At 42.6% G+C, this 14,586-nt stretch overlaps 1 protein-coding gene across 5 annotated transcripts in view; it reads left to right on the top strand.

Moving 5' to 3' along the window:
- The window catches only part of CDKAL1 (CDK5 regulatory subunit associated protein 1 like 1), a 1,479,984-nt gene that overhangs the window by 1,121,795 nt on the left and 343,603 nt on the right, over positions 1–14,586 (top strand). For all 5 annotated transcript variants that reach the window (XM_033934562.1, XM_033934560.1, XM_033934561.1 and 2 more), the window contains exon 11: positions 5,863–6,043. In XM_033934562.1, the coding sequence (XP_033790453.1) occupies positions 5,863–6,043 (181 nt within the window). The remainder of the gene's footprint in view (positions 1–5,862; positions 6,044–14,586) is intronic.

Here is a 14,586-nt window from a genome sequence, read left to right as displayed (position 1 = left end):
ATTTAATGCATTTTTAGTAATATGTATACTGCACCTGTTCTGTGTTAGTGACCTGCTAAAATAGGGTAAGATTGAAGTGATGAATAATGCAGCCTAGGTTTTCCCTACAAGACTATATTTTGTGGAAGGGTAGCTGCGTCAGAAGAGAAAAATCATTGGAGAAGGACATCAAATTTGGTAAGATCGAAGGAAGCAGGTGACCAGCAATCAGATGACTGGACACTTTGAATAGGCTTCAAAAAACCAAAAACTATAGATACCAATAGTATAAAAACTCAAGTCTAAAAAATTGGTACTATTTTCCTTTTTGAAACCGACACTAAGACGGCGGTTGCACTACAAATTTAATGATTAAATTTGTAGTCCAACCCGCCGTCTTAGTGTCGGTTTCAAAAAGGAAAATCGTACCAATTTTTGGGACTTGGACACATTGAAAACAGCCATGGGGATGATACCAGAGGACCTTACCAGACTAGTACAAAACCGATTTCTTTTTAGATCTGTAATTCATCAAGTCGCTAGGACTCGAGCACAGGTCAGTGGCACCTAAGAGAGAGCAACAAAAATGACAGGGGCTTGTGACACCTTATAGAGTAACCAATTTATGGAGTGCATTATATAAGATACACCGACACCACAGAGACACACTGCTACACATGTCTGATGAACTGGTATCTAATCTTGGAAAGCTTGCCCCTCAATAACTTGGTTTTTGGTGCCACCAGCCTCTTTCTCATGTTTGTATTTGTATGATGACAGGTAGAAGAAAATGCAGCATGTATCTTATTGTAGCTAATGTGATTAAGTATGCATTTTAAATCACAGGTGAAAGATAAAAACTCCAGAGAACTTTGGACAGCGGCAATAAGGGACAGTACAGCATTATTTTAGCAGAACATCTGTTTTGTTTTGCTTTTCTTTTGATCTTTCTAGTTGATTTGCGGATTGATCTGATTTTATTAGAGTGCTTAGCACATCCCCTGGTTTCTTCTCCATTTTGATTGCTTTTTGAAATATAGTAAATAAAGTCTCAGTGTTAGTTACATGACAGAAAAAAAGATGTATCATCTTCATTATTCCAGTACTTTTTATGGAGCTAGTTCTAATGTATGAGTACTTCTCAGCAGCTGCAATTACTCCTGTTATAATCTTATTTCCTTATCATCATGCTCAATGAATGATTGCAAAAAATTTCATTGGAGGATGAATAAAAATTGTACAGTTTGACAAGGGATGATGGCCAAATTGTTTATATAAACACTAGCTTGAGGAAGGAACTGATAAGTAGGCTCTTCTTATACAATCCCTCTGGAGGCTGAACTCGTGGGATCTTGCATCCTCTTTAGCTTCGGCTGCAGGGCTAATAAAACTTGTTTCCTCCCCTCTAGGGTATCTGCCAGGTAGCTTCCTGTCATGATCAGTTTGTTCCTGCAGCCTCGCTGCATGGGTGAAATCTGTTTTCTTCTGCTCGTGATTTGTTTTCAATTCCTAGTCCTTATTTGATATCTTTCACGGGTTTGGCCAAGTGCTGCAGATCAACTCTGTGGGAGTGAACCTTTGGCGGGAGATCACTGCTTCTGGAGGGTGCTCTGCAAGCTTAAACTGCAGTAAGCCCTCTGCAGTTTGGATCGGGTCTCCGGGATCGGGGACCATCTCTTCCCTGGTTCATTCGCAAAGGGGTAGAGTGCAGGCTGCTGTGGTACTATGGAGGTACGCTGGGTTCGGAACCGGACAACATAACTTCCCTAATTTCCCTGAGGGATCCTAGTGGTTGTGATCTGTGGTGACGGGGAAGGTGAGGTTGTCAGAAGATCTGAAAAATCCAGCTTAATCAGCTCCTAAGGTACTGATCTCCTTGCTTGTACTGTGTAATGCAGGCTACCATAGACTTTCATTGCAGCACATGTCTCTGTGGTGTCTGTGAGTCACAGAGTTTGGCGATTTTGTGGGGTGCTGAAATCAGGGTTTTGGGTGGTTTCCCTGCATGCCCTGGTCCTCCCCCCCCCCCCACCTGTAAAATTGCTGTTTTTACAGGGCAGTTTTAGGGCAAAATCGGCACCCACGCCGGCCATCTTGGATTTTCTTTAAAGTTTCAAGTTTATTAGGTGTTTATATACTGCCTATCAAGGTTTTCTAAGTGGTTTTACAATCAGGCACTCGAGCATTTTCACTTTCTGTCCCCGTGGACTCACAATCTGTATATTTTTTGGACTTAGAAGCTTTGTTATTGCTCCAAACTTCACAGACAGAATGGCATGGACTCATGCCGTAAATGCAGCGGATGGCTGACAGATTTGCAGCCATGTACACATGCACTGCGGCCCACAAGAAGTGTGTACTGTGCTTGGATCCAGGACTATTTTCTGGAGAGGACCTGCTTTCCTCTGATTCCACCAGAAACACGATTCCAGCATTTGGGATGCCAAAATTGGGCGAGGAGGGCGCTTTTGCGAAACGCAAGCGCAGTTCTAGGGGAAAAGTCTCATAAGTCTTCTAAATATTCCAAATCTGATTCCCGCAGATCGGCTCTTGCCGCTGGTGACTATTTTCTACTGGAATTTGTGGATATGATGTATCCAGCTTTCGTGAGAAAAAGGACTTTGCCTGTCGCTCCCTCTCAGACTCCGGTGCGGCAGTCTGTTCAGCCTTTGGATTCCAGCATGTCATTTTGCTCCCTTGCTGGTCCACCTGAATACAAGCAGCAGCTCCCTGCCATTGACTTGAAACCTGCGTCCATTTCTATGCTGTTGCTGTCTCATGGCTCTTTGACAGAGTCAGCTGATGTAGCTAACTTAGCAGATCTAGGGGATTCCCAGAACACTGATTTCCGTGATCTGGGAGATGATCAGGCAGTGTGCAGGCTCTTTAAGTCCAGCTGCCTCCCTGATCTTATCTCTGAGTCCCTGCGCACATTGAATCTTGATTCAGATTCAGCGGTCCAGGCAGAGTGTTCCATCAGTCCTAAGCCCCTGCATTCTGCTGTATTTCCGGACCATGAGGGCTTGGCAGAAATGCTCTTAGAGGTTTGCGAGGCCCCGGAGGGTCCCCTGAAATATGCTAGGGCCAAAGCTAAGTTGTATCCCATGGCATTGGAATTTTCCAAGCACTTAGTCCCGCCGAAGGTGGATTCGGCGGTGGCTCAGGTCACTAAATGTACCTCTTTGATCTTAGATGGAAGGGTTGTCCTGAAGGATGTCCAGGACAGAAGAGTGGATTTTGTCATGAAGCATCTTTTTGATTCTGCTGTGGCGGAAGTGCGAGCTGCGGCAGAATGGCTAAAGATAACCTCGGACCAGGGGGTCCTGGAGATACTCAGCGAAGGCCCGGAGGTGGGGTCGGGTCGGGTGGGGTTAGTCAATGCTCGGTTTGCGAGTTACATTTTGCTCGATTGTTTTGCTCTTCTTGCAAAACACTCGCAAACCGCTTTACTCGCAAACCGAGGTTTGACTGTATGTGTGTATATATATATATATCCTATATAATAAAACTCTTAAGCGCGCATGCGCACTTAGGGTTTCTTGTTCCCTGCCGGTGTGGTGTGTGTTCCGTGGCCGGATTCTATTTTAGAACGCAGCGGCAGGGAACACTCTGGAGCTTCCCCCCCTCACTCACTGCGAAAAAAAAACGCTGTCGCCACCGCCGTTCCTTCTGCTCCCCTCTTTGGAGTGTGCAGTGCAGGCCAATGGGGTTCCTGGGCAGCTGAATGCAGTCTCCGGGCGGCCACAGCCTCAGCAAACGCCGGTCTTCCTCCCAGCTCGGGTCCAGAGCCTTTCCAGTGTCGTCGTCTTCGCCCCCCGGCGCATCCGATTCCCCGTTGAGCCTCCCATCCGACCCTCCAACCGCGGTCTAGCTGGCTCCCTTAGTCCCTTGCCGCTGCCCCCCTTCCCTTCCCACGGTCCCGACAAACCTCTTGACTCTAGCAGCGGCCGCAGCACTCTAAACACGCTGCTTTACGGCCTTCTCCTGCCCTGATTTGCTTTGCCGGTGACACGGCAGAGGGAATTACGGGCAGTAGAAGGCCGTGAAGCAGTGTGTTTAGAGTGCTGAGGCCGCTGCTCGAGCCGGGAGGTTTCTGGTCATCTCGCAGTGGGAGGGTTGGATGGGAGGGTAAGTGGGGTCGGCTGCACTTCGGCGGTAATGGCAGGGGGGGAGATGGAAACATGCTGCTTTCAAGGGTTCTACTGCACAGGGGGATGGGAGGGAGGGAGGCAGGCAGGCAGGCTGGCTGGCTTTGGGGCATTGAGGGCACTAAAGACATAGGAGGTACTAAGGACATAGGAAGGTGGCACTGGGGGCACTAAGGACATAGGAGGCACTGAGGGCACTAAGGGCATAGGAAGGAGGCACTGAGGGCACTAAGGACATAGGCACTGAGGGCACTAAGGACAAAGGAAGGGGCACTAAGGACAGGAAGGAGGTACTGGGGGCATAGGATGGGACACTAAGGACATAGGAAGGTGGCACTGGGGGCACTGAGGACATAGGAGGCACTGAGGGCACTAAGGACATAGGAAGGGGCACTAAGGACATAGGAAGGAGGCACTGAGGACATAGGATGGGACACTAAGGACATTGGAAGGGGGTCACAGAGAGTCAGGCAGGCAGGGGGCCAGGGAGACAGAAACAGAAAGAAAGACAGACAGGGGGCCAGGGAGAGACACAGACATAAAGAATGACAGACAGCGTACATGAAGAGAGAGAGACAAAGAAAAAAAAAAGATAGACAGACATCTCCTCTTGCACCCGTTAATGTAACGGGCTTAAACACTAGTATATATATATAATTCATTATCTATACAATTGGATTGTTTCATGTTCTAGTTAATATTTGTATATTTTGCTTATTTATTTTATAAAATTAATAAAAATATTTGAACTAAAAAAAAAAAAGTTCAGGCCATGTAAAAGCTCTTTGGCTGCCTTTCTGGAGTAAAGTTCAGGCTCTGTAGTTACAGTTTAGATTTAACTGGCTATCCATAACTGCTTAATTCTTTCAGGAAGGGCTCTTTTCTCTTGTCCTGGGATGGATTCCTTCTAAGGAGGCAGCCAATTTGTTTTACAAATTCTTTTTTCACAAAATAGATGCGACAGGCTTCTGTGAATTTCTTGATCACAAGAGACCTAGTCACAGGTCCAGTTTTCTTCCCTGGGCGCAAACTTTCCTACCCTTACAAAATAAATGGCACTCAAAGAACCAAGAATACTAAGTCTATATGAGGAAGACATGTTGTAACCTTCCACTAGTAGTGGGCCAGGTATCCAAATGTGAGCCTCTCTTCCTGGAAAAATGACAGGCATTAGCAGTCTCCCCTGTAAGCTGTGCATAGCTTACAACTGCTTATGAGCTACAGCAGATTCCCTGATGTACAATAACAGCTGCACTAGCTGAATGTTATTCCTTTTGGCATGATGCCACCCTGCTCTCCTCACTACACCCTCTATCTGTCCCAACCTGCTCCTTCATATCACTTCCTCCCACTGCTCCCAAAGTAGAAATCTGGCTTGAGTCTGTTGGTGTTCTTCATCTCACTAGCCAGCAGCGTGATGGGAAACAGGCCAAGATTTCTGCTGGCCATCACTGTAGAAACTGCATGGGCTGAGGTACTACTAATTTTGTGTAAAAAAAAAAAAAAAAAAAGTATGTCCCATGGCATGTATAGGATATGGGGAAAAGGAAAAAACATGATTTCCTAATACCATTGGAGCCAGTTCCGTGGGTGAGCAGCCCCAATACCGAGTGAGCTTCTTCAGTGTGTCCAGGGAGGGGTAATTTTTACCATGTTTAGCACACCCATTATTTTGAAATGTTGGTGCTTGCATTTAATAATAAATTTAACAAGTTCTTATTTGTCTCCATTGCAGAGTGCCAGGTATTACTGTCGCTACAGACATCATTTGCGGTTTTCCAGGGGAAACGGATGAAGATTTTCAAGCAACAATGAAACTTGTGGAGGAATATCAATTTCCAAGTCTTTTTATTAATCAGTTTTACCCACGCCCGGGGACCCCAGCTGCAAAACTAGTGCAAGTTCCGGCACATGTGGTAAGAAATTGTATTCTTTCATCGGTGTAACTGAATGGAGTGTTGATAAGAGTAAGCAAGTACACGTGTGGATTATAGCATACTATAATTTATGTGCATTCTTCTAAAATGTAAGCACATCATCTATACCAGCTGTATACCCGTTATAAGCAATTGATTCTTAAATGAAGGCATATTTTTGGTCACTTCAGGGGGTCTTTTACTAAACATTAGAATGTTTAGATGTGTGTAATGTTATTGTACTATTTTATGTGTTTTTATTGTAATCTGCCAAGGATTGCAGATTGTGCAGACTATACATTTTTGAATAAAAGTTTAAAAAAAATGTTCCAGAAAGAAAAATAAGTGCCACAAGGTGCTTGAAATAGGCACATTTTTTACACTTCAAAGTAGGCACCCAATTATAAAATTCCTTTCTGTAAATGAGCACTTTTCAATTTGTAAGTGTTTGGTTATGTGGATTTAGAAAGCTTTTGATTGGATGCATTTTTATTATTTCCAACCCAACAGACTGTTGAAAAGTATTTCTAAAATAGTCTAGATTAGACTGGGGGGGTTCAGCATATTTCTGTGGGAGAAGGATTTCTGTCTTCTGCTGCACAGAATGAATGATAATTGAAACATATTAGTTTTAGGCAATTTGAAAGGAGAAATTCCCCCTCCCCTCTTTACTCTTCTGGTCACAGATATGTACAGAGCTAATACAAATACACCTGCCCACTCAGAATCTTGGAATGACCACAAGACACATATACATGCCTGAATGATTAGAAATAATTCTTTTGTTACTACCACATACCTCCCTCCCCCTGCTCCCCTATCTTTTCTGAGCTGCTTCTTAATGATTCAGATATATTTCATTTCTTTGTTGTAAATTCTACTGTGAAACCTAGTGACTGAGTTGTATAGCTTTCTTAAGTGTTGCTATGCATAGCAGGGTCCCCCAACTAAGGGGTCCTTTTATCAAGCTGCGGTAGGGCTTTAACGCGCGTTATACCGCGCGTTAAACCTCCTGCCACGCTAGCCGCTAACGCCTGCATTGAGCAGGCGTTAGTTTTTTAGCCGGCCGCAGGGGTTAGCGTGTGATGAAATGTCCGACGCGCTAACCCCACTAGCATGGCTTGATAAAAGGAGCCCTAAGACTCAAGGGACGGATGTGGTATTTACATCAAGTTTCCCTGTCACCACATCAGATCCAGCTCAACAAATATTTTAGTAGGGCTTATCAACCTATGTACCCCATTCAACCTTTCTCCCTTTTCCCTTCCCTGCTGAAGTTTTGGGATTTCAGTCAGCAGACAGTAAACAGCCCAGCCACAGTTTATTATTTGTCTACATATTTCTGTTTTTAATTTGTGGTTAGTTATCACCTTTTGCAAAATCAACCACCTATAGAGGATGATGACCCTACATCCTTTGTTCTGGACAAATGGCGAGAGATCATTTTCTTCATTAAAGAAATTACCAGGAATGATCTCCATCATGCTTTTTTATTGGAATACTTCAGGCAGCAGAAAGTACCCAGGAGTCTTAGGATCATGAAAAGCCCTACGAAGTATCTTGATGATCAAAACTTTTTAGATAAGTGGTACAGTATTTTAAATAAGTTTTCTTTGAATTTGATGATCCTTTTAATAGAGACAGCTATGCAAAGATCAGAAAAAATCAGATATGATTTAAAAAAATTTTTGGAATGTGTTAAAAATAAAGATGAACATTAAAAAATGACTAAGCACAAGAAAGATCTTAAGAGAGGTAAAATTGAAAAATTAAAATTTGATAATACTGATTACAAGAGGGGTAGCATCTACCCATGGGCCAAGCCTTGGGCACCATGTAAATGAAGGAATAAATCAAGATCAATTTCTAGAATACAACCAACAGTTTACAAAAGACCTAGAGACTCTAATAAAAGCAATGAATGTGTTAGAGCAACGAACAAACATTACATTTCTTGTTAAACTTGGCAAGAGTGGAAGTGAAATCAGGGGCATGTTCGTCCAAGTTTATGGGGATAATGCTATGAAGAAAATGGCAGTGTACAAATGGATTAAATTTTTTCTGAGGGGAGAGAAAGTGTCACTGATGAAGAAAGAACAGGGCGGCCGGTAACGAGCAGAACTGACGAAAACATTGCAAACATTCATCAAACTGTGCATCAAAATCATCAGCTGACTGTGAGAAGCATAGCAGACCAAGTAAACATTGATAGAGAACCAGGAAAATTTTAACTGAAAAATCTTGGCAGGAGAAAGTTGTGTGCAAAAATGATCCTGAATGAGCGCACCAATGAAGAAAAGCAAAGGAGAGTTGAAGTTTGCCAAGACCTTTTGGAGAGGCAAGATGATGATTTGAACCATGTTATCACTGGTGATGAAACATGGGTGTACCAATACAACCCTGAGACAAAGTGTCAAAGTACACAATTGAATTCAGCCAATTCTCCATGACCAAAAAAGTTCCACTATTCCAAATCAAGAGTCGAAATGATGTTGTTAACCTTTTTTGAGATCAAAGGGATTGTTCATTATGAATTTGTACCAACTGAACAAAAAGTTAACTAAGTTTACTATTTGGAAGTGCTGAAAAGGCTGTGTGAAAAAGTTAGATGAAAACGACCTGAACTTTTCACCAACAATTCATGGCTTTTGCATCACGACAATGCACCAGCTCACATGGCACTGTCTGTGAAGGAATTTTTAGCTAGAAAACAAACAAATGTATTAGAACACCCTCCCAACTCACTTGATCTGGGCCCAAAGATAAAGGTGCAGTGGTTAAAGCTAAAGTCTCAGCACCCTGAGGTTGTGAGTTCAAACCCACGCTGCTCCTTGTGACCCTGGGCAAGTCACTTAATCCCCCCATTGCCCCAGGTACATTAGATAGATTGCAAGCCTGCTGGGACAGACAGGGAAAATGCTTCAGTACCTGAATAAATTAATGTAAACCATTCTGAGCTCCCTGGGACCACGGTATAGAAAATTGAACAAACAAATAAATAAATATTGGAAGGAAGACATTTGGATGACATTCAGGACATCAAGGGTAATACGACGACAGCTCTGTTGGGAATTCCAGAAAAAGAGTTCCAAAATTGCTCTGAACGGTGGACTGAGCACTGGCATCAGTGCATAACTTCCCAAGGGGAGTACTTTAAAAGTGACTATAGTGATATTCAGCAATGAGGTATGTAGCACTTTTTCTAGGATGAGTTCATGAACTTAATTGTCAGGCCTCGTACTCTTGTCATCATTTGTACACCCTTGTGCGAGTTGTTTTTTTTTAACAGCTATTTCTTGCTTTGGTTGTATAACACACTTTGCACTTGGAAAATGCTTTATAAAATTGTCCCCAAGTGTAATTTCTGATTTTGTATAGTATGACTTTGTTAGGTTTGCCAGATGCTGTAATGAAGAACTTTTGTATGTTATTGTAGAGATACATTATTGAGATGTGATGCAAAGCCATATTTCTTCCCATCTGCTTGTGGTAAACCGCCTAGATCTTATATGCATGCATGTAATTGAATTCGTAAGCATGCCTGTCAGCATGGAGGCTGTGATTAGTAGAATTCTGTATTTACAGCTGAAGTTTGCAAAGTTAGACCTGTGGGGAGAACTGGTAATATATTTTGGCTCTGACACAGAGCCACATCTTTTGAACTTTTCTGTGAAGTTCAGAACAAATAGCAGAACACTAGCTCCTCCAGCCTTCAAAATGTACCAGGCTTTAAATGCAAGTCAGAGTTCAATGCCAAAGCAGAAATAACAGCAGGAATATCCAACTTGACTGCACCCTTATTCTTGAAGCAGCCCATTTCAGTGTAACAAACAAAGTAAAAAAAATTGCATATGTTGCCCATAATGTCTAGTAAGTGAAGTTTGGGGCTCATTTTCCAAACAGGAAATTGTCCCAAAAATGATACAAAGCAGCAGATGGAGGGTTTTTTTCCCTCCACAAAAATATCCAAATCGCTATTTTTGAAACTTGTTTTTCTCCACAGTTTTTCCACAGTTCATTTATATCTCAAGGGGGTGCATTATGGGTTGGACTAGGGTGGACATTTATTTGCAATAATGGAACATTGTAATAACATTCAGAGCCAAAAATAGGATGTTTTAGGCTAGACCTCTTTCAATAATGACTAGACCTCTTAATTCCCCAGTGACTAAGGTCACCATATTTCGGGCAGCAAAACCTCAGACACATGGCCCACTCTGTTGCACCCCGACCCTGCCCAGTTCTGCCTTTGGCTCTGCCCCATTCCACCCCCTCCCAGTTCAACCTCTAGCCCCGCCCCATTCTGCCCCCAGTCCTTCCCTCATAAACCTCCTTTTCTTCGACAAGCTCAGGCCATGTCTGGAGGGCCCGGAGTATGCGCACATGTGTGTGACATCATCCGCGCATGCTCAGAGACTCTCCAGTTGCAGCCAGAGCTCATTGGGGCTTTCCAAAACCCGGACAAATTGCCAGATTTTAGAAAGTCCATCTGGGCGCCTGGAAAGTCCTCTAAAAAGAGGACATGTCTGGGTTTCCCAGACTTCTGGTAATCCTACCAGTGATCCCCCTCCCCCCACACACACACACACTAAAAGGTAAAAGTGACAGTACATACGAGGCTCTATGACAGCTGCAGATATAAAGGCCATTCTTCTCAGAGCAGATAGCAGCTCCTTGGGGTAGCCTAGTGGTCGGTGCCTTGGGTTGTAAAGAAGGGGACCCAGGCCTATATCCCACTGTAACTAGTAGAAACATAGAAACATAGAAAGATGACGGCAGATAAGGGCCATATAGCCCATCAAGTCTGCCCACACTATTTACCCACCCTCTTAAGTCTTCTGATCCCTTAAGTATAATTGTAATTATACTGTCACTCTACTGACCCGCTCATTCAAGTCCTAGTGACCCTATCCCTTGGCATGACCCCGTAGGGATCCCACATGGGTATCCCATTTGTTCTTGAAGTCTGGGATGCTGCGTGCCTCGACCACCTGCACTGGAAGCTTGTTCCAATGCTTGATCACTCTCTCCGTGAAGAAGTACTTCCTTGCGCCTCCACGAAACTTCCCTCCCCTGAGTTTGAGCGGATGTCCTCTTGTGGTCGAGGGTCCCCTGAGAAGAAAGATATCCTCTTCCACCTCGACCCGTCCCGTGATGTACTTAAATGTCTCAATCATGTCTCCCCTCTCCCTACGCTCTTCAAGAGTGTAGAGCTGCAATTTGCTCAGTCTTTCCTCGTACGGGAGACCCTTTAGCCCCGAGACCATCCTGGTGGCCATCCGCTGAACCGACTCAATTCTGAGCACATCCTTACGGTAATGTGGCCTCCAGAATTGCACACAGTACTCCAGATGAGGTCTCACCATGGCTCTGTACAATGGCATCATGACTTCAGGTTTCCTGTTGACGAAGCTTCTCTTGATACAACCTATCATCTGCCGTGCTTTAGATGAAGCCTTCTCCACTTGAGTGGCTGCTTTCATGTCAGCACTGATGATTACTCCTAAGTCTCGTTCTGCCGTAGTCCTGGTTAAAGTTTCTCCATTCAGGGTGTAAGTTCTGCAAGGATTTCCGTTACCGAGATGCATGACCTTACATTTCTTGGCGTTAAAGCCCAGCTGCCACATCAAGGACCAACTTTCTAAAGTACGCAGGTCTTGCTCCATAGCATCTTGTAGATTATGGCCGTTTACTATATTGCATAGTTTGGCGTCATCAGCGAATAAGGTTACTTTGCCTTGAAGCCCTTGAGTCAGATCCCCAGTACACTTGTGGTGGAAAGTGTGAGTGCCCCCCAAACTGCAAAATACTTAATGAACCCACGTGTTGATGTCATCTGCAGGCATAAGGGTTATTGTAGTGGTCTACAGTTAAGTACAGCACATTTTTTTGCTATTCATGGAGAGCTCTCCATTCAATATAAGGGGGTTATGATGTGATATTTAGCTGGGACCTTTTATGTGAGGTTCACTTCAGTGCCCAATAGGCTGCCCTTCTGCTCTGCTGGAATATCTTGTGGCTCCCAGACATCCCAATGGCTTGTTTTTTTGTGGTTTTTTTTTCCCTTGGCTGTGTTTTGTTTGAAAGTGGCCCTTAAAGAAAGATGCACTGAGCACAAAAATATCTAAAATATGATGATTTTTGAACTATATTGATAGACTTTTTCTGGTTCAAAAATGGACATGTTTGGCACTGGATATTTGGATGTTGTTTGCAAAATATCTAAAATCAGATTTGGACGTCATATCGAAAATGCCCCTCTATCCGCCAAGTTTAACCGGGCACTGGCCTAAATATCGGTCAATACCTGGTTATCTTCTGATTTGTTACACTAACCTAGATATTCAGTGCTAGAAGCCGGACATGTCCCAACATTAAATATCCCATTGCATTTGTTACTGATTATTTTGATTTGTTGTGATGGCATTTATTGCTTTGGGGTCCTTTTACTAAGGCATGCTAACTGATTTAGCGCACGCTAGATCGATTAGCGTGCCCTAAATCGGTTAACACGCCTTAGTAAAAGGACCCCTTTATTATTTATTATTGATGCACTGCTGCAATATGATAGGTTTACTTGCTGTTTGCTGTATTAAATGATATTTGGAATAGTGGGCTATAAATTAAATCAAAATCAGCTCTGCAAAAGATCAGTTCTGCCAAAGATTATAAAAATTGGTAATCATGATTTTATTCTTCATTCTTGGTATTCATGTATTCTCTGTTGTTAAATGACAAAGCAAGGCTCCATTGGATGTGAGATATGGCATGTAAATATTGTGGCAATCTTTTTTTGTTGTTGCTGAAAGAAATGTGCATTGGCATTGCAGGGATTAACAATAAGAAACCACTCGTCAGTCTAAGCAATTTGCAATTAATATCTTACCTTGCATCAGTGCTGTACTTGGGTCTATTATTAACAGCATCCCCAAACAGCAGGTACAGTAATACAGACCACAGTGCTTCAGCCAGCCTAGGGAATTGACTGTATTAACTGAGGACGACTGCTTAAACTGTGCTAAGCTGCTGACTTCATATTTTGAAGACTAATGACACAGTTCTTATTAGACCTTTCAAAAGTCAAGTCCAAGTGTAATTTACTGTGCCTAGTAAGAAATTGTTACTCAAAGGAGGCACGTTAATGAAATACAAACAGAGAAAAATGACATGGAAAGGCCAGATAAATAAATGTAGGCGTGTTTAAAATGTTGAGAGTATTGTGGGACCCTGGTAAAGGTCTTATTTAGGCCAAAGACCAAAAACACTAATTATATGCTATGATTAATTCTTTACAACTTCCTTAGGTATATCAGAGTTTGGTTTATTAAAAAAAATTTTTATAATGATTCTTGGTGTTTGCAGACCCAGCATCTTTATACTGGTAGCTATGGATACTTTTCAAGATGTTTTTCAGTTTTATTTATCTATCTGTGGCTGACCCCTCCAGCTGGTGGGGTTGAGGATAGAGGATGACATGGGGACAGATTTGGCCCTGTTCCCATTGGATCTATCTCCAACCCCATCCTGTCCCCATGAGTTCTGTCTCTGTCATATCCCTACAAGCTCTGACCTCATTTGCATAACCCTCAAACACTTACGATTTTAAAGTGCTCAAGGCTTGTGCAGATGAGGACAGAGCTTGCAGAGACAGGGACAGAAAGGGGATGGATATAGATCCCATGAGGACAGCGACAAGATTTTTTCCCTTGGTGTTCTGTAGCTGAGGATGAGCTCCAAGGCAGGTGCACATAGTTTTGTTGGTTATAATTTCAAAAACTTCTCCTTTATTTTCTTCCTATGCATAGAGAAGAACTCTAAAGAGTCCTTGGTGGCTGGCTCAATATCCTCTGGCCAAGCACATGTAACCCACTCTGAAAAATCACTAGGATGGCTGCTAGGAATTTATATTTTAAAAAACCCATATATGGAGCTGTCAGTAAACAAATGAAACTATATAAAAGCAGAACAGTGAAAACAATAAGACATGGAGGGGGCAATTCTATAAGGTAAACACTAATACTTATGCACCAATGATACGTGTAAATGTTTAGAATAATGTTTATGGTTATTAATAAACCTGATATATTGCCATTACTGATGAGATAGATCACAGTGGTTTTCAACAAAGAAATATGTCAGTTAAAAAGAAGCAGAGAAGAATGCCATGTTCACTAGGAATGTTATAATCTCAGTCAATACTCTGGCATTGGTAAACCATTCATAAAACCACAACTATATCTCTCAATGCCGCTCTCTCTTCTTAATAAATTGCTTTAGTCAAACTATCAGGGCTTCAGAATTCTCAATTTGGTTAATGTATCCCTTCCCCTAGGGGATGTTTTATTTTTTCTCTTCTTTTCTCCTTCACCTATTGTGGACTATGTTGAATGCAATATTTCCTTATGTTAATTTGCTTATCAGCATGTACTGATTGTATTGTATTTCAGTATTTCCTTATCATTGTGACGTAATGATAATTTGAAATGATAAATAAAAAAATATATATATATTAAAAAAAAATTCTTAAAATTGACACAATTCAA

The sequence above is a fragment of the Geotrypetes seraphini genome, chromosome 2, assembly GCF_902459505.1.
Source record: "Geotrypetes seraphini chromosome 2, aGeoSer1.1, whole genome shotgun sequence".
NCBI lineage: Eukaryota > Metazoa > Chordata > Amphibia > Gymnophiona > Dermophiidae > Geotrypetes > Geotrypetes seraphini.
This window is presented reverse-complemented; position numbering and strand designations above follow the sequence as displayed.